This window comes from Cryptomeria japonica, chromosome 9 (assembly GCF_030272615.1).
Source record: "Cryptomeria japonica chromosome 9, Sugi_1.0, whole genome shotgun sequence".
Taxonomy (NCBI): domain Eukaryota; kingdom Viridiplantae; phylum Streptophyta; class Pinopsida; order Cupressales; family Cupressaceae; genus Cryptomeria; species Cryptomeria japonica.
Window position 1 is genome coordinate 518,880,591 of NC_081413.1, and position 24,500 is coordinate 518,905,090.

General features: G+C 36.1%; 1 protein-coding gene across 9 annotated transcripts in view; it reads right to left on the bottom strand.

Moving 5' to 3' along the window:
* The window catches only part of LOC131066905 (varicose-related protein), a 146,858-nt gene that overhangs the window by 56,017 nt on the left and 66,341 nt on the right, over positions 1 to 24,500 (bottom strand). For 6 of the 9 annotated variants that reach the window (XM_058001799.2, XM_058001797.2, XM_058001794.2 and 3 more), the window contains 7 exons: positions 23,817 to 23,866; positions 23,429 to 23,579; positions 23,051 to 23,275; positions 21,440 to 21,568; positions 14,554 to 16,095; positions 14,029 to 14,364; positions 13,530 to 13,634 (listed from right to left, as the gene is read on the bottom strand). In XM_058001799.2, coding sequence (XP_057857782.2) covers positions 13,530 to 13,634; positions 14,029 to 14,364; positions 14,554 to 16,095; positions 21,440 to 21,568; positions 23,051 to 23,275; positions 23,429 to 23,579; positions 23,817 to 23,866 — 2,538 coding nt within the window. Of the gene's footprint in view, positions 1 to 13,529; positions 13,635 to 14,028; positions 14,365 to 14,553; positions 16,096 to 21,439; positions 21,569 to 23,050; positions 23,276 to 23,380; positions 23,580 to 23,816; positions 23,867 to 24,500 lie in introns of those variants that run through there. The other 3 variants (XM_058001802.2, XM_058001804.2, XM_058001801.2) reach the window with 3 other exon arrangements.

Sequence of the window (24,500 nt, forward strand, 5' to 3'; positions counted from 1 at the left end):
ATCTTCTCATGTATCCACTCATAAAGAAGCTTTGCATATTCTAGCCATTGAGCATCTGTAATACTGTTCTCAGATTGTTTTCTCCTTTGTTGTAGTTCCTTCCAAAATTCTTTGGGATTGTGTTTTCCAAGATAGATTAATTCCTTCCTTCTTGCACTTACATATTCTTCTTTTTTTGCTTGAATCAATTTTGCATACTTCTTGTTATCTTTGCTCGAATCTTTCCCCTTTAATGATCTCTTGGCTGCCTTACACTCTTCATCGTACCACGGGTTTGCCGAAAAAGTATTTGTGACCTTCCTCCTACTGCAAGTCCTTTTACATGCACTCAAAGCCTTGTGCATTATAGGGATCAGCAAACTACTATGAACATGGCCACTCTCCTTATTGAACCTTTTATCAGCCAAAATATTATTTATTTCGTGAAATTGTTGCCTAAGAACAGCCTTGAAGATGTCCTTGTTTTCCTGATTTATGAGGATTTTGCCTTTAGTAGCTGTTTTCTTTTGCATGTAAAGAACTTGTTTCTTTTGCAGCTGCTTGGAACAAAGTCCAACTTAACAAAAAGAGGCATATGATCTGATTTCATTTCTATAGGGCATTCTCCAATGTCAAACTCCAACACTCTAGATGTAAGGTTTTGTGAGCAAATAACGTAACCTACCACACACTAGCCATTATAGGTTTTGCAAGTGATACCCCTTGAAGTTGGCCAGCCTTTCATGCCGTTGCAAATAACCATGCCAAACAAACTACACATCCCTAATAATTCTGCCCCAAAGTGCGAGACATCCCCATTACTATCTTGTGAGGCTCTTTCCCAAGATTGATCCCCACCTTCTTCTAACTATAAAGGATTATTTTCTCCTTTTTCACCATTACTCAATTGTAAAGATTGGTTATTCACTATCCTTGCATTGAAGCCACCTATTAGCATTATTTCTCCTAAGGTGTTGAATAGGGAGATATCTTTTTTTAAAGATGCATATGGGCCTTCATTGTCTGAATTCCCTCTCTTGTAAAACTTCAGAGTTTTTAGGAGCGAAGTAACAAGCAGCCAATCTGAAAATTATCTCATTCACTGTTATTTAAAGCCAAATGTATTGTTTATTTGGGTCCTATTTTTCAACTTTTACGATTCCATACCACTTCTCATTTATAAGTACTGTGATTCCACCGTGTCCTTTACTTGTCCCATTCCCTTTGTCCCAAACTGAAAATTTCTAGTAGCCTTCAAAATCCAGGACCTTGCACCCGTCATGCTCATGTGTTTCAACAAAAATGATAATATCTTTCCCCTCTACTAGGGGCCCCACCCCAGGACCTCTTCTCCATGGATAGCCTCTGCAGTTCCAACTCACTACACTTACGCAGTCCTGTGGGGCCCCTATTTCCTATTTTTTATTCGAGAAACGCTCCCTAATCTGAGCTTTCCCATTCTTCAACCATGCCCACTTTCCCTCATTTCTTGCTGTCCTTTATCCCACTCCATCCTTGTTTGTCCTACTAAGCAAAAGTCAAATCTTCATCTAGGTAGAATTGTGAGCCTCTAAGTAGACTTCTATTCTTAAGAATCATATTCTTATCCTCTATGTTTCTTAAGGTAAGTCTTATATGCCTATCTCTTCCTCCATCTATCTTCTTTCCTATCCTATTTGCTTGCTGAATACCCCCTGTCCACCCCAGCTTATCACCAAGAAAGTCCCTTGTTAGAATGTCGGTTCTCTCTTTTTCTCTGAAGTCTTTCAGTCCTTTGATAATGATGCAGCCTTGCCTCTCTTGTCTTGTTCTTCCCTTATTTGTGTTTTTATTTGTTGCTCAATGGTTCCTTTTTGTTTGCTTGTTGATCCATTTACAACTTATGACCAAGATTTAGCCTCTTCTATTTGCTCCCTTAGTTTAGACTCTTTAGTCTCCATTTCAGCTAAGGCTAATTGAATTTCCTTTTCTTGTATTGTGTCTTCTCCATTTATCAATTCCGATTCCTTATTCCTATTTGATTTCCATTGTTCCAATTCCTGTTTTATGGTGTCCAACTCTTGCTATCCTATCTCCATTTTGATCTGCATGTTTGAGATTTTCTCTTTAAGACTTTTGTTCTTCTCTCTATTTTGCTTGTATACTCTATTTCTTTGTATACTTTGTTCTCCTCTTTCCAATTTCTTGTTTCTAGAGTCTCGAGCCCCTTTTTTATGTCCATGAGCTCCTCCACGTAAAGCTCAAAAGACCACAATAGTGGTGTAGATGTGGGACTACAAAACAAAAAATTGCTTTGTTTATCTTCCATGCTGTCATCTTTGTTTGATGTGCATACTTCTGCTTGAAACAAATTTGATTTGGGGTTCTCATTAGCTTTTGTTTGTTCTTGTGACCCCTCACTTTCCTTCTCTTTCTGCACCAATTCTTCCACATCAATTTGGTAAGTTTTGCTAGAAATCTTGTTCACTCTCGACAAAATCATTGCAAACTGTTTCCCATTTACCAGTATCAATCTTTCATCTGTGTTGCCTGCCTGTTTTTGGAGAGAATCTGCCATCACAGATTCCCAGGACCCTGTTAAACCTTCTAAAGATGCCATATGCTGAGGTACTACAAATCCCATCTGGCCCTCTTGGCAAAGAAAGTTTAACATTGAGCCCATCAACTACGCTTGGATATTACTATTTATCCCTACCCCCACCAATGCCCCTTGGTGATATAAAATATTGTTTCGTACTAAAAAATGGGACCCCTTCATATCGGTCTCCTAGCATACCACTACTAAGTTTCCCTCTGACTCACCAAGGTTGAGACCCATATTGATTTGTGTAGCGCTGTTATATTGACTTGCATTGGTTTTGTTTCATACTGGAAGAACATGCAAAATAAATAAGTAGAGATATAAGAAAAGAAACAGTGAGCACACCTTGTCTTCGTCTGAGCCCGACAAACACTTTGAGAGTTGAAAGAGATCCTATTCGGTGGAGCTGGGTCCCTTCTTTGTTGGAACCGAGATCACCATGCTGGGTCCCTTCTCTGCTGGAACCGAGACCCTATTTAGTGGAGCTTCGTGTCCTCTATCTTCTCGCCAGCAACACACTAGGTCCCCTCTCTACTTCCACACCCCTTTGCTACGCTGCCTTGCTAGAATCAAGACCTTATTTAATGGAAAACGATGGAAATATCCTAAACTAACTAACCGAATGACCATTATAGAAACATTACATGATTACTTTAATACCAATGATGCTTCTTAAGGGTCTATTGTGTTTGACAATCTCTCACTATCAAGCTCCCTTTGATTTCCTAAGTAACTTCTACCACGTGGCTTATTTGTATTTGGGGCCATTGCCCAAATCGGCAGGGTCTCCCATTTAGGGATATAGCCAAACCATAACAATGCTCTCTTACTTCCTCATCTGAGGAGAATACTTCATCATTTTGCTTTCTTATTGTGTCTAATGTAAGGGTAGAAGCAATATCCCATTCTAGGAGAAGAAGCAATCCACTTTCTTTGACCAATTTTCTACCTTCTTCAAGGATAATATTCCTAGGATCAAAATTGATTTCTTTTAGGACTTAGGCAAAAACTTCAACATATCTAGAAGGATCCACTCCCATCTTTTTTTTCTCCAATCTTGCCACATATTCATCTCTTCTTATTCTCATCACAAAATCTTTGAATTCTTGTGTTTTAACAAAATTGTCATCTTAAAGAAATTGTGAGCAAGCCAGGTCCCTAATATCATCGGTGTCATCCCTGCCTACCTCCTTAATCATGCCCATTATGCTTTGATGAACCGTGCAGTATCTACTCTTGGAGGTGATGGCATTGATTGGTTAACTTTTGACTCCTTAGGCAATGTGCTTTCTCCAAATGTCTCTTGACTCTGCTTATCCCTTAGCCATTGAATAGCAACCAAATGAGGTTGTTCAACTCTTCTTTTTGGTGGTTGCGCTGAGGATGTTGTACTTGTACGAGGGCTTTGTGGCAGTGCATGCTAAACATCTACAGTTTTATTTTCCTTTCCCTTTGATCTGTATATTTGAGGTGCAAAGCGTGGTTGATAGGTTGGCCTACTCTCAACCACAAGACCTTTGCTAGCTAACCTTTCAACATTTTCAATCATTTTATTTATTTTGGCAGCGGGGTTTTCAATTTTAAAAATGCCCCTTTGTAACTAGGACTTTCCCTCTTTATGTGTTGTTCACCCCTTTGAACCTTTTGTTAGAATCTTGTCATTGATGTCAAAGGTGAGAATGCCATTAGTTGTTAAGGAATTGGATAGCTGTCATTTATATCAAAGAGCTTAATACACAATCCAAATGGAAATATTGCCATTGGTGTGAAAGCAACTGAATGAGGTTATTATCATTGATGTCAAAGAAATTGGACTGAGAGTGAAAGTTAAATTATTTGGTGAAAATATATAGCAGATATGAAGAGTTCATCCAATTATATGGAATCATGGAGAAATGAAGAAGATGATCATATTGGAATATGGCAATAAAGTATATATAAACAATCATCACCCAAATCCTTGTGTGAGCCATAACAGCAATCAAAAGATGACTGGGCAATAGAAAATGAATCAAGAAGCAGAAGCATTAGATATATCATCTTGCAGATGGTATTAGAGGAGTGCTTAAATGATAGTGAGAGAACCACGTTTAAGATAATGAAGGAAGTAATAACCTTGAAAGAACAGCAATAACAAAACATATGACAACCGACTATATACAAAGGTGGAGTTTTTTTAAGAGGTGTATTTATTCAAGAGATGAAAGTCGACTTCACGTGCACAATAATTTAATATGGTTTGCAACATATATAATCTATTGGCTGACTAGTATCAAGGCCAACTTCATAACATAATGAGTCGATCACCTTTCGACATCCGCAAAAAAACCAATGTATATAGACACAGCGACTAACCAAATTTGATTGGATTTGGATTATTTTATTAAAGTGGCGTTTGAAGAAGTCGAAGTATTTAAATAAAGTATAATTATCTGTCACTGAATAGAACAAGAGCAAAGAAGACTGAATTCTCGATATCCAGCAATATGTACAGAGTGCTGGTGTTTGAATGAAATCTTAGATGGAGATAAATCCAAAAGTTCTAACACTGGTGTAAATGCAGAGATTTGGAAAATGGAAACTGACTAATGTTAATGTGGCAAAAAAATTAATATAGAGTTAGTAATATAGCAGTGATGAGAAGTGGTGATAGGACAAGACACCAATCAATATGCAGCAATAAAACAATATGCAAAAAAGATTTGTTAATGAAGAAAGATTTAATTGTTATCCCTAATGTAATGATTCTCAAGAGGTGCGAGTTAATAAACAAGCATCATGTTTGTTAATTATTATTTTCATTGAAGAATGCCACAATTCATTAAGATATATAACAGCTATTCATAAATGAATGGGTGCAAGTTACAATTCATTATTAAGTAGTGTGATTTAATCAATAAAATAAAGCATTAACAAAAGTGAGTGATTTAGCATGGAAGGGTGAGATTTGTAAAGGATGAAAAGCAGCAATTAATGAAACAACAAGACATGTCTCTTTCCTCTAAGAGGGTACTGTTGTGCGATGCACACACATCCCCTCTTTTCTAATGAGGACCCCCTTGACTGTATCCTGCTCCGCATAAGAGAGAGAGGGAGAAAGCTCTGTAGGATGAAGTCAAACCCTTTTTGTGGCCTTCCCATGCGTTGCTGAAGCCGATAAAAATCCCGAGAAATAGCAAACATAGATTCGAATTTAGTTCGGATATTTCATTTAAATGAAATGGTTTTTGTGTTCTATCGCTCCTTGCTAGGCCTGATAAGAACCCCGAACATATGCCAATATAATGAGAAAAGCAAATCGAAAGGTAAAGTTCGAGCCTTCTGGTGAATCGTTTTTTTTATTGACTCTGCAAATGCTAAGAATAGCCCCGGTAAAATTTTCGTGTTTTGAATCGCTTAGGAAGGCAAAATGAAATCGTTTTGCTTTTGATCCCCACCCCTTGTCAGTGCCGAGAAAAATACTGACTGCTTAGTGTTAAAAGGCGAAAAAAGAATCAAGTTTGAACTCTCTTCAAACGATAAGGCACCAAAAAAAAACTTCCGAGTGTTGAATGTTTTTCAAAACAAATAAAACTCGAGCCCGCATTTTTTTACAAGGCAAATAGCGTTCATTTCAAGGTCTTGTATAAGCCCGATGAAAAGCCTGAGGCAAATACTGAAAGGCATTTCAAATGCTTCCATAAATCAAAGGTTTTAAAAAATTAAAAGAATATAAAGTTCAAACTTTCTTTAGCGGTTTTGCTATCTCGTCTTTCAAAAGTGATGATGATCAAAGCGTAAAGGTAATGAAAAGTTCGGTTTTTTTTATTATTATTATTAAGCAAAGCGAAAGATGGCAAAGAGATATCGTGCTCCCCCCCCCCCCCCCTTTCAAAACACCGAACAAAATACTGAAAGGAATATGGTGTTTTAAAAGTCAAAGTACAAAACGACGAAAGAATTACAGTTTGGCGTCTTTTAGAGTTAAAATCATTTGTTTCTTTCTTTGATAGAGCCGATAAAAACACTAAAAATATTTTCAACAAGGCATCAGGGGGTGATCTTGAAGCGTCAACGTTCATGTTTTTAAAGATTAGTAATGTTGATTATTACAAACTTTCATTTTCACAGGAGGATATTGATAAATCTTTTTAACATGAACAAATGATAATGGAAATTGGTTTCCTCGCAAATATAAGAAGGGGATCGTCTGCAAAAGAGTGTCATGTCCCCTCCTTGATCGTTATATGCATCCTAATGAAGTAATTATTATTATTAATTAATATTATAATAACAACAAATTTCTATTTGGAATTTATTAAACATTATTATTAATATTTATTATTAATAATATTCTTATCAAAATAAATTATATAAACATAATTTATTTATTCTTAAATGTAAACATGATTTATATATCTAAAATAATAAATATATAATTTAGCTATATTACTCGATTAAATAACAGTGAACCCGTAAGGGGTAGAGGGGCATGGGTTGGTGTTCAACTTTGGGTATGATCAATCGATTATTATGAACATACATTTGGCTCCATATCATTAAAAATTACAATTGGTGGTCAAAGTCACCGACCACTTCTAAACACCAGTAGCCATATCATCATCGATAATTACAACTCATCATGCTCTAACCGTATTGTGTAATCTACTATTAAAGAGTCATAGCTGGCGACAATCAAAGAAAGATGGATATCGGGAAAGGAAGAACGATAAAGTTATATTCCTAAGTATTATGTATGGGCTAAAGACGGAGGTTATTGTAATGGATGGAGGGTCGATAGTCGGCGATCTATATCCAGTAGGTGAAACGATATCTGATAGGCATGAGTATTTGTCCTTAAGAGATATGGAATAGTCAAATACCATGTACCATGCTGTAACGTTCTCAGTTGGGGATTGGATTATTTGGCTTCCAAGTCCTGCAAACAAAACGTTAGTATACAAACAATATGAAAGGTAATTAAACATATATATTTATTTGTGCAATTAAACACAAAAGAATGCGATACGTTATTCTACATATCTAACAATTAATGTTAAATTGATTTAGTGTTATCTATAAAAGGATACAATACTTAGTTGGACCTTACCTGGGTTGACCCAACCCTCTATTGAGAAACATTTCTCAGTTAGGAAACAATCCAGGATGTCGTCCTCCTAAAGTCTTTATTTTTGGGATCTCTATTAATGAGTGAAATCATTAATGCATCTAAAAGCTTGGCAGAGATCCCACCCCTGCTCAAGCCTCTCTAGCTCTAACATATGCATATGGTTAATCTCTACGATATATATATTGTCTCTAAGAGATCCCCTATGAATCTCTCTCTCTGGATTCCTCTTGGAATCTGGGGCATTCAACTCTGTTCTGAAATGCCTCAATGATCCCTAGCTCTTGTAAATTGTCTTTGTAGCAATCTCTATTTCCTCTGTTTTAATTCTGAGTGTATCTCTACAATAGATTGCTTGCTGGTGGCGAAGCCTGGATGTGCTGGGTGCGCTCCTCTCCTTCCGCGACTCTGCTTCTAACGTAGCTATCGTTTGCCTGTACAAGGGAGCTACAGGCCATACGCATCCGAGCATATATTCGCGTCTCCTTATTCACAGGTGTTTGACGCACCCCTGCTATTAGTCCTTCACCCTGTCCGTCCCTCCTTTCCTCCACTTCATGTATCATCGATGCAGTATTCATAGGCATCGTGAGATGCTTCCTCTGCGATCGTGACTCCTGGGCGTGGCTCTTGGTTTTGCTATGTTCGATTTAATTCATTTTACGCATAACCTTTTATTTGTTTATACTCCTATTCATTTAATAATTCGATTTGTTTCTTTATTTATTAATGTCTCATTCTAATCATTTTACTGAGATGCTTCCTCTGCGATCGTGACTCTTGGTTTTGCTATGTTCGATTTAATTCATTTTACGCATAACCTTTTATTTGTTTATACTCCTATTCATTTAATAATTCGATTTGTTTCTTTATTTATTAATGTCTCATTCTAATCGCTACTTTTATTATTTAACTATATAACTTAATTTATATTTTAATATTTCCAAATAATAATTTATGACTAATGGTTTATTATTTATTATTTACGATAATTATTATGCATTACTTATTTATTATTTACAAATAATAATTTATGACCAATAATATATTATTTTTTATTTATAATACTAATTATTATTTATTTCTTATTTATTATTTACAAATAACAATTTAATGATTTATCAATCGGGGGTCATTTCACATGCAAAGTGACTTCAAACGGTGCTAATAAAAATATGGTTATTAGTTAATTATTTTCGATCATACTAAGAGATTAAGACTATTACGTAAGGAAAGGGAATTATAAAAAGTCATAACCGTTGTCATGAGAAGATGTGATCCTATTCAATGGACATATAAAAAGTATATAAAGAACGTGCAATGTGGAGGAGGTGGGGGCCAGATAGGGGAGGAAAATCGGAACTATCAGGCAAGCCATAGGCAGCAACAATTCTTGTTATCGGTGGTATGCATGAGGATGGCTTAATACGTATACTTATATATGAAGCCTGATAATGTTTATGCAGACTTTAATGGTAATATTAATATAAACTACAATAAGTACGACAGTCATACTTAATATAATGGCAGACCAAATCTGACCCATGTCAGATCTGTCTGCCTTTATAGGCAAAATTATACTACCAACTTATGTTTTTTAGGCAGTAGTGGTATTAGTGAATGGTATTAGTGATGTATACAAAAAGGTAATTAGCAAATGTATTAATATTTGGTAAATTAATAAATAGGTAAGGGATGTCACAAATGTATATGTAAATGAATATACTTAATAAATATTTTAATATATATATTAATGAATATTGATAATAAATATTTCAATATATATATTAATGAATATTAATAATGAATATTCTAATATATATATATATATATATTAATGAATATTAATAATGAATATTTTAATATATATATTAATGAATATTTTAATACATATGTTAATGAATATAAAATAAATACTTTAATACATATGTTAGTATAGTAATGGACAGCTTAATACATATGTTAAGGAATGTAGTAATGAACAGTTTAATACATATGTAATGAATGATTTTTAGATGTTAATAAATATGTATGAACATAAGTAATAAATACATATCAATGAATAGTAAGAATATATGTTAAGAAATAAATGTGAATATTGGTTAATGAACATTTTTATGAATATATGTTAGGAAATACATGTAAATGCGGATTGTGGAATGGAAAATAGTAATTAAATGCAAAAATGTATTATAAATGTGATTACATGATGGAGGCTATAGGAGGGGAAACTCCCTTAGTCTAAGGGAGGGATTATGATAATCCCTAGGGCAGTATATATACTGAGGATCTATATGCATATGTATGACTTGGTTGACTAAGTTCAACTAAGAAGAGACGGATCTGGCCGGTCCCCTCTGAGGACTTGGGTGATGAGGTGCATCACCCAAGGCAAGGAATGAACATAGGGTCCTCCTTGGATGGTTTGGGTGTAAGAAATTACACCCAAGACAGGAATCAAATTAACCTTCGATTTCCTAGAGGGCTTGGATGTAAGAAATTACACCCAATACAGGAATCGAATTAACCTTCGATTTCCTGGAGAGCTTGGATGTAAGAAATTACATTCAAGACAGGAGTTGAATTCACCCTCGACTTCTTGGAGGGCTTGGAACCAAGATGGGTTCCAAGAAGGCAAGCCTCACGGCCGCCTAAGGACATATCTTCGTATGGCATTCGTATCCTTTTTATTAGATGAGAATTGTGATTATGTAATTAAGTATTTTAAAGTTAGATTGCAAGTTAAATTAGTTTTATATATATATGTTGTTGTATTCTAACAATCTATTTTGCAGGACAGTAATCTCTAATTAGTAGGGACATTACAAAGAGTGAATGATTACCTCGTCAAATAGCTCAGATAGCGAGATCCATGAAATTTGTTGGTGAGGTCCAACGTAAAAGACTAAGAGTGTGATCACAGAACAAAGCTAGCAAATGACGTGCCATTCGACCAGATAAAAGATACCACCACCGGCAACAAGTTGAAAGACAGCGAAACACTCAAAATGCTACAGGACATGCAAAATCAAAAGTGAACAGCTGGAAACAGAAAAACAATTTGTTTGTAAAAGCAGAACTACTTCATTGTAAAATAACTACCTGTGGGCCCCATTAATGTAACTCAAAGCAAAAAGGGGGCACAAGTCAGTTATTTCTCGGCTACCTGATTTACGTTGAGCCCAATGAAGTCTCGTCTTCTAGCAAAATTGATTGAGAATAGTTGCAAGTAGCTAAAGTGGTTGAAAAGAGACAGTTGGGAAGCTATGAGAATTACTAGGTATGCGTTAAAGTTGTCAGGGTTCTAGAAGGCAAATCACAGCCACTGGATGGTTTCAATCCTGGCCTTTGATCCAAAATGACCTATAAAAGGCCAATGCCTCTCTCTTTGTAAAAGGTTAGATAGTTAGAAATTTTAGACAGCCAATAGATTAGGAGTAGAAGTAGAATAGGACTGCTAGAAATAAATTGTTGTAATGGCAGTTAGAACAAATAAATGGAACATTGAAGCATAGTGTTTTGTTGTTTGTCCTAGTTTGTTTGCATGGTTTCTCTTCATCTGGTTAATTAGAATTCGGTGATTTTAATGGTGAAGTGTGAGGGTATCTGATTTGATTTCAGGTTCCTACCATTGGGGGCTTGCTAATTGTAGGTCTTTGTGTATGGTTAGTCTGAACCCAATACTGTTCTTAGTTCAACTGTAGGTGTTTGTCTCAAGCTGGGCCAAAATTGGGTGTCAGAATGAATATCCATAGTTTGAAAATCTTTTATTTTCTAGGAGCTTCCACTATTCCTGTGGAGTTGTGAGTATATCTCTAGCTAAGCAGGAATTAGTTTATTTTAAGTCTGTCTACCTGCAGCACCAACTATTACTATCATTGTCCTTAGGATTCCTAACCCTATACCTTTTGTTATTTATTTACTAACAAAACACATCACCGTCGAGTTATCCTGAGCAGTCAAGACCTCACAGTTGGAACCTCGACATTATCCCCTTTGATAAGTCAGAACAGCATTAGGGATTTCCTTATTCAAGAGAGAATAGGATACTTAGCATTCTATTCTCTATTGACCGAAAGATTAAGCATATTTTCCCTCATCAACAAGTATGACTCTTAAAAAGAGAAGATATAAATAAAGATTGAAATAAAAAAAAGGGTGAGGTTGTGTAGTGTGAGTGAGTGAAATAAAGAAGAATATTATTATACACCAGCATTGATTTGGTGCAAAGAAGAATGTATGAGTAATAGAAGTGTATAAGCAGATTTGGTGAATAAAACATGGAAAGAGGAAAGTAATGATATAATGAATGTGATAGAGAGTTGTATGTTGCAAAGAGAATACATCAGATTTGTTAAGAGAAATCATTTGCTGATTTAATGAGAAGATTGTAGCAGGTTTTCAAGTTAAGTTTTTGAACACTCTATAGCAGATTTATAATGAGTTTCATGAGAGATTGAGATCAGTTTTGTGGCAGTCTTATTGCCATTTTCATAGCAAATTTTGAAGTGAAGATTGTGACCATTTTTGTGGCAGATTTATGACCAAGTTATGGCATATTTGAGAAGGAGATTATGACAGTTTGAAGAAGTGAGCCATAGCAAACTTGTGAAGAATAGGATCATCCAACATCCCTTAAAAGGTGGAAATTTGAATGAGGGGTTGGTGCCTCTAGTGGGTAAAGAACTCACAAATTGAATGAGGGGTTGGTGCCTCTAGTGGGAAAGGTTCTCACATATAGAATGAGGGGTTGATGTCTCTAGTGGGTTGATACCTACAAATTTGTAAAATAAGTTTTCTATATATAAGGAAGCTATTTTACCATGGTTTTCTCCCGTAAGGGTTTCCATGTATATATCTTGTGTTCTACTTGTGTTACATGGTAGTTAAATTTCATGTGAATGTTTATATGAAATGAATATGCTTTGGGATTAAGTAATGTGCTTTTGTTATTAAGTTGAAAAAGTAAAAGTAAAATTTTGGCTATACATGTGGGGCCACAGGGCACCCAAAAACTCTGATAGCAGTAGTATTGGTATGGAAATAACAATCTCCCCAGCTGTGCATACTCATTCAGGAGTCCTTTCTTTTGGTCTTAAAAGGTTCAAGACCTCACCAGGCAATCTTTCTATCTCTCTTTGCATATGGCCCAAAACCTTTTTGACAAAATGATTTTCAAAGATAACATAATTTGAATTAGCCAATGCTTGTCCCACACATAACTCCAACACTTTTCTGGCAGACACTCAACATTTTCATCAGTCATTTTTATTTGGAGAGCCTTGTCCTATTTCGCTCTTCCTCCATACAGTAGCAGGTAGCATAGTAGGGATTACCATCTGAAATTTACAGCTTTATCATTTAACTTAATTTCCACCAGCTTCTTGTGTACCCCATTTGAAATGAAGGAAGCAAAATCAAACTCAGTTTTTAGCATGGGACTTTGAATGTCTGCAGCCATGTACATAAATGGTATAGGGCTCTTTGAATGTTTTATGTTACTTTGAAGGAAGCAAAATCAAACTCAGTATTTAGCATGGGACTTTGAAAGTTTTATGTTACTTGTATAAGATAAAGCAAGCCAGTATTTTAATGAAATTGTTGTGGTGACAAATAGCACAAGGAGGGTCCTACAGAATATCACACAACAGCGCTGAAAATATTTTAAAATTACAAAATCTTTTGTAATTTCACAATCTAATTTTTCATTATTTGTGAAGTTTGAACATTTGACAATCCATCCTGGGATTGTTTTGCATACTTTATACAGAAAAAGGTGAAAATCACCCTGCTTTAAAATTTCAGCAAATGTGGTAGAAAACATTTTGATATTCCATGAGGAAGAGACATCACTTACTAAACCTGCAATGTTTTAGACCATAAATTATCCTGCAGATGCTCCATGATGTGCTTGCCTGCAGCAGTTACAAAGGACTTCTCTAGTTTTTCAGCAATAATTTCTTGCCTCTGCAATTTTACAAAATACAAAACCTAAATAAGTTACTGAAATTCAGCTTCCTCGAGAACTTGTATTGGAAATTGCAATTGATGAATGCAGAAATTAAAAACTTTAGTATTTCATAATATTTACAAGCTGAGGATCACATGCCATTAAACTAAATAGTTATGTATGAAATCAAGTAAACAATGAAAATAACACCAGATTCCTGTAGGTAGGAGTCAATACCAAGCAAGTGAAAAAGAACAAAAAACAACTGCATACTCGTTATGATTTTGTGTTTCTATTTACATCTTTTTACCCTTCTCAACTAAAAGAGTAGTGCAGATTTCAGGCATTGGAAGTAAGCAACAGAATGGAAGCAGCAACATGAAAGGAAATAATTACGGAAGCAAGACTAACCTTTGACAAGTTTCTCAGAACATTTGTTTCCATCATATTAGCATGTGATAAAATTGATCTGGCAATTGCAGGCCCCAGAACTGTGTTAATATTTTCAGAGACTGCTGAAGAAAAGTCATATTTGGAAATTGTTGATGCCATATGCTCAATAACATTGTGCTCATAATCTCTTGTGCTAGTGTCCTCAAACTCCGAATAATTTTCATCAGCATATCCTTCAATACATCTTTCAAGATGGTTTGTAATGCATGATTCAAGTCGATTGCTCTCTTCACTCATTGAACCTTCCACAGCAACAGAAATATGCTTCTGAAATTCTGCATGCATGTTGGCCAGCTGCAGTTTAAAGATTATCAGTAAGAAAAACCTGCTAATTATTTTCTATGGAGATAGAATATGTCTTCCATCCTACACAAATGGAAGAGTAACACTAAATTATGAGAACTGATCTGATTCGCTAATGGAATAAGACCATTAGGTACGACTTCTACTTTTCTTTAAACAAAAAATTTAAATAGAATTTACATTGTGTAGCGAATCCTGCACCAATGCTGTTCTCAGACCCAGTTCTTTAAAATGATTGAAATTAACTGGCCTTCTGCTCTGTCCTCCAAAATAGGAACTTCCTCCCCCTGCTGCAGCACTAGTTACAGCTTTCCCCCCATGTATGTGAATTGGATCTGTATTTCCATCATATGGATATTTTCCTAGAACACAAGGCAAAGAGATATTTGTAGAAGTGGACCTGGCATGAATGTAATTCCAGTCAGAGCATTCTGGAAGTTCAATTACCCTTGTGTTCATAATACGCTTCAAACACACTATGTCTTCTCCAACTTGCTCAATATTCCCTAAAGATAACATATCTGATGACATCCTCCAGTTGCTAAACTCTGACGTTTGTCCCATTTCCTGGAGTTCCTGGGTTTCCATAGCCACAGTCTTCTTATCACTAAAGTCAGATGATAACACTGTATGCGTATTGCCTGTTATAGTTTGGTCTGTAACTGATGAATGAACTGAATTCCTTATAAAAAGATTTGTATTATCTACTGTCGATGATGCTGCATCAATAGCATATGGATATCCATGATTGTAGCCTTTCAAATCTGTAAATGTAGGTATTTTAGCATTCTGTTTGTCATTGGGAGTCAGGATTTCATGAGTTGTATGGCCTAGAGGTACACTTGGAACAGTGCATGTTACGAAGTTGGTCACGGCCTCTGTCTCAGGAAGCTTTCCAAGAGAATCAACAGGAGAATATTTGATGCCCTTCAAAGAAGTGTTTCTCGTCAGATCTAAAACAGGCTTTTGCTGAGAAAGTGAAGCCATTGCAATAGTATTCATTTGGCTTAAGCATGCAGAATTTTGATCTTGCAAAACAAATTCTGTAGTCTGAGCACTTCCAACATCCTTTAGGTGATCAAATAAACCAGGGACTTCAATCCAACTCCCAAAACCTGAGCTTGTGGATTGACTTGAGAAAGAATTAATATCTCTTGAAACTGGTGATAAAGATTCTGCTTTCTCATCCACTTTAAGTGTGCAATAATCAATACTTTCTACAGGCGAGAAACCAAGTGAGTCTGAAAAGTCTAGCTCCTGTTGGTGACCATAGCACCCTGATGGTGATAAACTGTCTGGTACACCATTATGTGCTGGGGGAGCACATTGAGACCTGTGCAAAGTATACAGCTGTATAGATTCCTCATGCACACAAAATATCTCCACAATCCCTTCCCCATCACCTGAACTATCACTTCTTGCAGTAAGGTTGGAAATGGGTAATTCCACACAGAACTTGGATAAATAATCCATATAAGCAGAGTGGGCCTCAAATTCTATATGTACCACATATATTGAACTATCTTGTGTACCACCCACAACAAGTAAGCTTGCCTCAGAATCTCTTAATGTCCTATTAAAATACAACTGGCATGGCCTTCTATCTGTTGAATTTTTCAACTCCACTGTTTCTATGCATTTCCATTTTCCATTTACTTCCGCTGGAACTAAACAAGAAGAATCAAAAGGAACCCAGAGCTTCAGTTCTCGATTTTCTGGACCCTGGAAAGGAAAAAAAAAAGAAAATGAAAAAGACGATGCATCATACTGCAAATTTATGTGCTTACAGAGAATTCATATCGAGGATACAAGCTGAATAGCATGATTCTTATGTTACTTGACCTCATGATTATGTATGCTGGTTATCAGAAGAAAATAGAAATATTCCTCAGAGCATTTACACTGAATTCGAAAAATGAATTCTGATGCTCTGATTACGACTTAAAAATATTAAATTCCAGTTTTGTTTGGAAGGATTCATACAACAGGAAAAAGAACATTTACATAAGTTTTTCTACAAGAAAAGAATCTTCTGCAAATGTACTCTTTACTTTACTCTCTAATTTTAAAATTGAAACATGTCTAACTACCAAGAGTTACATAAATTAAGATAACATTCATCAGCAAGAGAAATGAAATTGAAAATCCAATCATCTATAATGAACTTCAAACTCTTCAATCCATTCAAAATACAAATTTTGAGGTCATAGAACTTCTGAATGTGTTGCTTACTAATCTGAATGTTAACCTTGTAGATAAAATCCAAATCAATGTAAGTGCATTTAAAACAGAAGCTTCCTAAATGTAAAAGGCTTCATCAGGAAAAACAGCAAATGTCCAAAATTCGTTAAATCACAATGATTACAGAGAAGGCATATATCATAAATTATGTCATATATGGAGGACTAAGACAAAATTAATTCAAGAACAGCACATCCAAGAAATGCAGTAAGAAAATGTTTTAAATTGCCATTGACAAATGTGGAAGTTCATATTTGAAAGTCATTTATTTATATCCTGCACTGTTGCTTTTTATGGGTGATCATGTTTCAGTACTTTTTGCCCTTAATTGATGAAGCCATCTTCTTAGCACCACCTAGAAAGAATACACCGCTAGTCTGCAAGCTGATAGAAAATCAAATAAGGAACCTCAAGTCTTCACACTTGACTCCATAAACATCATTCCTGTGGGATAGATAGCATATTATATTTCCCTGACATCTTCAGTGTGGCGCAGATTACAGTTTCACGTGTAGGTAGGATATGCTCAAAAATAATCGTCTACATTGTTGTGAGTCTGCTACCTTGCCAGTTTTCTGGGTGAAAACATAATTCTATTTTAAGAAAGTTCAAATATATCATGTTTAGAAAAAAAAAACTGCATTAAGGCTCAAACAATTAAACAAAAGTAGGCCCCAACACAATTCAGCTTGTGGGAGAGTGGGGGATTCCCATTTCAGGATCCCCATAATCTGGAATCTTGGCAGTGTGTAGTGAAATGGGATTTGCCAGACTCTACATAATTATGTGAATGAGAAAAGGTTAAGCCAATAGATAGCAAAACAATAAATACTAAATAGGGACAAATGTAAAACACAAGAGTGGGTATGAAACGAATTATCTCATAAATAATACGAGGTAGGGCAAATTACACGGTTATTGAAATAGAAGTAATGTGGATAGAGAGTGATGTGCTTGCCCCTGGAGGGCTTTCTTTCCGACCGATCCATCCGGTGTGGAAGGACTAGTTCTATTTATCCTCCCGGCCCGCCCAATTCTATGGCAAGAAAGTACCCACCCTTGCCCCAGAGGGGCAAATGAGGACCTGCAAGCGGCGGTCTCCGGCCAAGGCGGTCTATCCGTCCCCCTCTCCCTCGGTCGGCATCAGGGAGGGAGGTGGGTGCACACATGTGCCCCCACCATCTATGACTTATCCCATCCCTCGGGGCCCTAGAATTCCGGGAATGGAACCATAGAGAATAGTAGGGCGCCTCGGAACCAGCACATCGATTTCTCGATTCAACGGTTTTTCTTTAATATCTTGTTTCCGAGCAAAAGTCGGCCTAAAATTATCCGCTACGCTTAGAATAGTAGGGGCCGACCACGATCTGAAAGCTAAGCTCCCGGATATAGCTCTTGCGCCCCAGATGCAAAGGATGGCAAATAGAAATAGTAGGGCCTTCCCCTACCCGTTCCCATCTCCAAATCCGCGGCGAAAAAAACCATGCTAAAATCAATGACAAAAAAGGATGAGGCTTTCGAGTAGCAAGTCGGTCCGCACATCGTGAATAAGTGGTATTGATGCTAAGTTGGTGGGGGGGTCAACATAGTTGGGTGGAAGGTCTAGTGGAAAGTTATCAATAGGGTGCAGATGCCACTCAACCAAATGACGGCGGACAAATTTCTGATGAAAGAATTAAAGGCCAATAAGTGTTGGATTAATTGAAGGAAAAAGGATGGTAAATTACAGAAGCCACAGAATAAGCAAGATAATGAGTAAGCAAAAATATAGTTAAGTATACTTATGGTACAAACAAGGTGAAATAGCAAGTTGATGAGTAAAATGTATAATAGTTGTAAAATGAAAGCAATGCACAGAGGATTAGAAAATAAATTAAAACAACAATAATATATTCTAGTGTTGAGTGTAATTTTACTAAAGTGAATGAAAAGCAAGCATTGCGTTGTAAATTTGTGATTTTATATTTCTTGTTTACTTGATCTGACCAGCACTTCTTTCGTCTTTTGCACCTTTATAATGGCTACTTGTATTTGAGGTTCTATTGGTATTCCTCTTGTTTTCTTTCCATTTACTATTTTATTGGTGATGAACCAAACATGCCTCTAGCATTCCTTTTGCTTGTAGATTCATTAAAATTCCATTGCTGACTTCTAGTCATCACCTGTGGATATTAAAATTCATATAATTTCATTTATTTATTGATTTTATATGAAATCCACTTTATTGTCGAAGAGTAATAATCCATCCACTCATACATTAAAGATTTTTATGTAATAGAGATTATGATTTCCATAAGGGCATCATTATGCCTAACAATATATGATTGGTTAATGGCAATGTTAAGAATTACCCTTGTCACTAATTACCTACCTTTCAACATGAACCAAGAGTTGTCCTCTTTGGGATCCAATTCAAGCCTTCCCAACACAAATTTGAAAGCCACCTCAAGGCTCAAGCCCTCGTCGTAAGGACAAATTGAAACCAGCTTTCATTGTGTCTTGAAGAGCATCCATGCTAGCATTCTTGAGATAGCCCAAAAAATGAAATCAAAGACACAGGGTGGAATATGAAATGCAAGGTAATCCTAGGAGCATCCTAATCTAATGTATTCAATAACAATCTCAATGCCTCCAGCAGCTCCAAAACCGCCAAGATAAGTTAGTTGATTGCCTTTGTTATATTACACATAATTTCAAAGTTTTGTAGCACAAAACTAAGGCCATTGAGCACACCTTCACCACTGTGAAGCAAAAGGGTCAGCTCAATGATGTTATATAGCAAACTATATACGATAAAGACCAAAAAGTTTGTCATCAAACTTCAGGCAACCAGCAAGTTAGCAAAGAATAGTAATTTCACTCTTTTTAAGCCCTCTCAAAGACCTGCCGCCTCACAATTGCGGGCAGTTGACCAAAATGCAACAACAAAGACAAACAAATCATTTAAGCCAATGAGTGTAATGTCCCTTTCTTAGGCATCTTAGACTTGAGCGGAGGTTGGCCTACTATTAGGGTCCCGTAGGTCAGTAGTGTGGTTTGGGGACCCAACTGAGGGTTGTGGAACTCAGTAGGGAGCTTTTCGAGCCTTTCAGATTGGAGTTATGGGGTTGAATGAGAATCCATGGTTAAAATTGTAATACTAAAGTTGAACTTATATGAATAGTAAAAAGTGAATAGTAACAGAGAAACATAAGATGAATAGTAAAAAGTGCCCCCATCCTAGTAACTTAAGTTGTTTTTAAAAGGGGGCCAAGTTCACAATGAGGAATTAGACCCTCAATGATATTTTATGATTTGTAAGGCCAAATAGTAACCCCAAAATAGATAAAAAGGCATTTTGTCTATCAATTGGATTCATTCTTATGCTTCCAATTTTCAGATCAGCAGCTAGCTTGAGGATTTTGGCAGCTTGGAGCTTCCAAGAACGCAAACTTCTGGAAGAATTTGGAGATTTGGATGAAAACCCATCTCTCCTGGTAACAAGTTACATCAGTATTTAGCTTCAATGTGCATTTGGCAGCCTTCATTGGGGATTTTAGTGCAGATTTATCAATTTGAGGGCAGGTTTCCATCAATTAATTGCAGGGCAGACCTTCTAGAGGTGATCACCACTCATTTCCAGCTTATTCTCAGCCAGCCGCTCCATTTTGGAAACAAGGGTATCAAACCCTAGAGTGTATTTGGATTTGTAGCTAATATTAGAGCTGATTTCTTATATTCTATCTGCTGGAAATTTGTATCAGACTTTTACGCTCAATTAAAGGTATGTACATCGGTCTTTTTAAGTGAAAGAAAGTTATCTTAATTGCCTTCTTAATGTGTTATGCATTATTCTATGTTGTATCGGCTATTTCTTTCACTTAGTATTCAAAACATCATTCCAAAACTCTCAAAAACCCAAACAAAACAAATAAATCAGTCAAACCCCCACTTAACATACGCTGGCCAAAGACTTTATCAGCAAAACAAACAGTTGGTCTGGATCAGATTTGGTTAGAATTGGGTTGGGGATCTTTCAATTAGCCACTACTAACCCCTGGGAAGCCTGCTGCTTAGTTTTCTTTGATGCAGCTGCTGTTGTTTTCTATTTTGTGCATAACAAATATGAACATAATCAGAAATACATCTTTTTAGAAATTTAGATCTATGCTGCTGCTGTAGCTTTGTTCCAAGTTAAATACGCTTTAGTCCTGTTTTTATGACAATGGGGTACCTTCCCACACTCGTCCCCTCCTTATTTTGTTTTAAAGGGGAACTTTTTGTCATAGGCTCTCTTTACAATATAAATATACTTCACCTTTTATCAAAATAAATGGTAATGTAAGCTTTTACTGATCCATTAAGCATATGACACAAATACCCAATATCAATTAGAAGCATTGCTGCAAAATAAGGGCTACTGTTTCGTGCTTCAAGATCCTATAATTGTTTGATGTTAACAAGTAGGCTTAACTGGTAACGAAAAAAATAAATATAGACTTATCATGTGTAATTTTAACGGAACCATGTCTTCTGCATGTTTTCCACAAAGGAAGACTTGAACCAAAATGGCATACAATTTTCAATTCTAAGAAGCAATGCAAATGAAATGAAATACAAGCACAGATTCCCAAATGACAATCTAGACCTATGAGAATAAGCACAATATTTTGAACCCTGAGCACACTGAACTAGCCCTCAACAATTTTGACATATCACCACTTCAATATGGATAGAGTTCCCTGCAGCTATATTCACATATTTATGTGGCAATCAGAAAAACAGAACAAGCAATCTAAGTGAATTGCCTCTTTGAAGAGACATTGACCAAAAGAAAGATTATTACCCCAGATGTAAGGATCATATGCAGATCATTCTCAAATGGAGATAAACATGAAACCGAGTCAACAGGCAATCCTTCATAAGGTGCAAATCTGGTAACTGGAACAGGTTCCTGATCTCTCCATATTCTGACCTGAGTTAAAAAACATCAAAAAGGCCATTAATCCTAGTATGAAAACATTCATACATAGAAGAGTGTGTATGCCATAGGATACGTGCAAGTAACTTTACCATACTGCACTCTTGCTATATAATAGAACAAAAGAAACAGATGATAAAATATGAGAAAAACAGAGAAATAAAATTATAAAAGCATTTTATATGAAGACAGATTGATTCAAAACTATTTATAGTTTGGATGGTGAAAAGAGGGGTCAACAAGTGTACACTATAAAGTGCCTACATAAAAGGAAAATTTGAATCCAAGGCCAAGCTCACTCATGAGAACAATGTAAGCCAAATCATAACTGTGAAGAAAAACAATGTCATAAGCATGTGTTTGTCCTGTTAAACAAAAGGGCAATGTAAAACAACGATGGATTAACCATGAACGGCTCTGCCAGTGAATCACTATAAAGCAAGACATCAGCTAAGATGAATTTAAGAAATACAGATCAGAATGCATCAAAACTCTTTAATGGAGAGAAATTTAAAAATTTTCACAGGAAATGAAAATTAAGCTAAAGATTTCTTATGAGAGATACCATAAACTACCATTGATGGTCTGTCAGATATCAAAAAGTAGGCAGGGTTATATTGTAGATCCATGTTATAGTTCAAATGTACTTTATAATAAATTGTTCAAATAGTTTAGCAAAACCAGATTCAAGCTGGATTCGCCCAGGATGTTTCAGAAAGAATCAGTAAGAATAAACTAACCTAATTGATAAATGCATTGAACCATCCTACTGTTCAAATTAAAATGGCTTGCAAAACCTTTAGACCCTTTATAGTCTTTGATGCCTCTAATTGTTCTTGGGTGGATCAGTTTGACAAGGTAAAACATGCTAGAAGCTTCATAGATATCTGGAATATAAAATGCAACAGAAACATACCCTTTAAATCTGAACTTATTACTTCTCTGAAGTCAGGACAATACATTGAGTCACTAATATATGGAATATGGTTCTAAAATAGCAGTGGTCGCTATCTCATCTAGGATATTATACAGCTTAAAGATGTTTTAGGAATTTCAAATAGGTTTACTTTCAAATGCTAGGGAGCATATAAATGTCAGCGCATGGGGGAAGTAAGGAAAACAATCATGGACCTTGAGCATAAGGTGAGCTTTAGGCCTGAAAATTTAGAAATGCAAGTGAAGAAGACAAGGTCAAGAAACAAAGAAAGAGCAGAAAATAATACTAAACCATTGATCATGAATCTAGTCATAGCCTTATGAAAACAGTTACTTAGCATCTCCCATCTAGATGAGTAGCCTCTGAACAGATCAAGTGAAGCATTTGTTACATGTCAGAATGAAAAAAAAAATCAACAATGTAGTAATTTCAGCAAAGAAATCCCCTCAACTCATCTCTCTGTCCAACTAAGTGAGAATGTGCTAAAATACTTTCATTTTGATTTTTTTCATTGACCATTAAATTTGACCAATACATACCGTGCCATCTCTGGATGCAGAGGCAATCAAAGTGGGGCACCTGGAGATGACTGCCAAAGCTGTTACTTCAAGGTCATGCACACCAGCAAATTTAATGCCTCTCATAAGATTTCCCACATGACATCTCATGGGATTGTCAAATGCAAAACCACAAGATATGAAATTCTTCTTCAGCTCCTCTGCTGTTAAGGCTAGAACATATTTGTCGATGCCAACTGCCAAATCCTGCATAAGAATAGCTAAATTCCTTATTGGAAGTGATAGATGACTCTCAAACTATTCCCAATATGAAACAGTACCACTGTGCATGAAAAAGTTAAGACAGCCCACATCAGTTCCTCGTCACAGACTTCTTTTGATAAGTGCTGTAATTTAGACCTGGTTACGCCAGCAAACAAGTGGGTGAACTGATTCCCACTCGCCTAGGAATTGTATAGAGAACAAGATTTGCCCTCTCATTATTTGGTCACCTTCTTTTCCAGACGTTTCTGTAATGCTCCAAATGAAAACATAGCCATCTGAGCTTGCACTGTCAAGAAACCCAGATTGGTTATATATTCAAATGGACAAGTAAAATATAGAAGAGAAACAACCATCTATCTGCTAAACCATTCTTTTCTGGTTAAATGAAAGAAGAAAGATAAGGAGGAAAAAAATGTTACGTCTTTAACATATTCGAATATGAATAAACCTTCATTAGAAAGAACATGCAAGAGAGTGGAAATTTTGAAAATTTTATATGCATTTCCATAGGCTAAAGATGCACCTTGCTAAAAGGCCCACTTGATCGCCACAAAATGCCATGTCAGTAACTCTCTGAAAAAATAGATTAATAGCAAACATTAGCGAATTATTCAATGTTTCACTAAATGTAGCATGAAAAGTTAAGAAATCAAAGTCAAGTATACAAACAAACCCATGCATCTAAGGACCATGATTCCCTGAGCAAAAAGTGTAAATCAAACATGATATGTCTTACTTGCAGTAACAAAATGCCAAGAATGTTTTCCCCGTACGGTGTTAGGTTAAGACATTGCATAAATGACAGAAGTACACAGAATATATGGAACTCACAAGTGTTCTATTGATTCATAATAAGCCAGTACATACATTGATAGCAATATGTTCGACTACAATAGCATGTCCAAAGACTGGAAACAGATACAATATAAAGGAGTCTGGTCAGTTACCCAGTGCCAACTGCCAACAACCAACAGGTTAACTGTCGATGCTAACACAATTTACCTTAATGCTTAATTACCCGACAACATCATCCCCCCCAAAAAGAAATGTCGTCTCCAGACGACAGACAACCAAAATGGGAATGATGTACAAGCAAAACTGAAACCCAAAACAACAAATCATTGGGGAGGGCAAGAGGGCGTCCTTGAAGAAGAAGGGGTCGCTGATGTCGAAGCCAACTGCGCCCGCAACCGCATCACCTGATCAA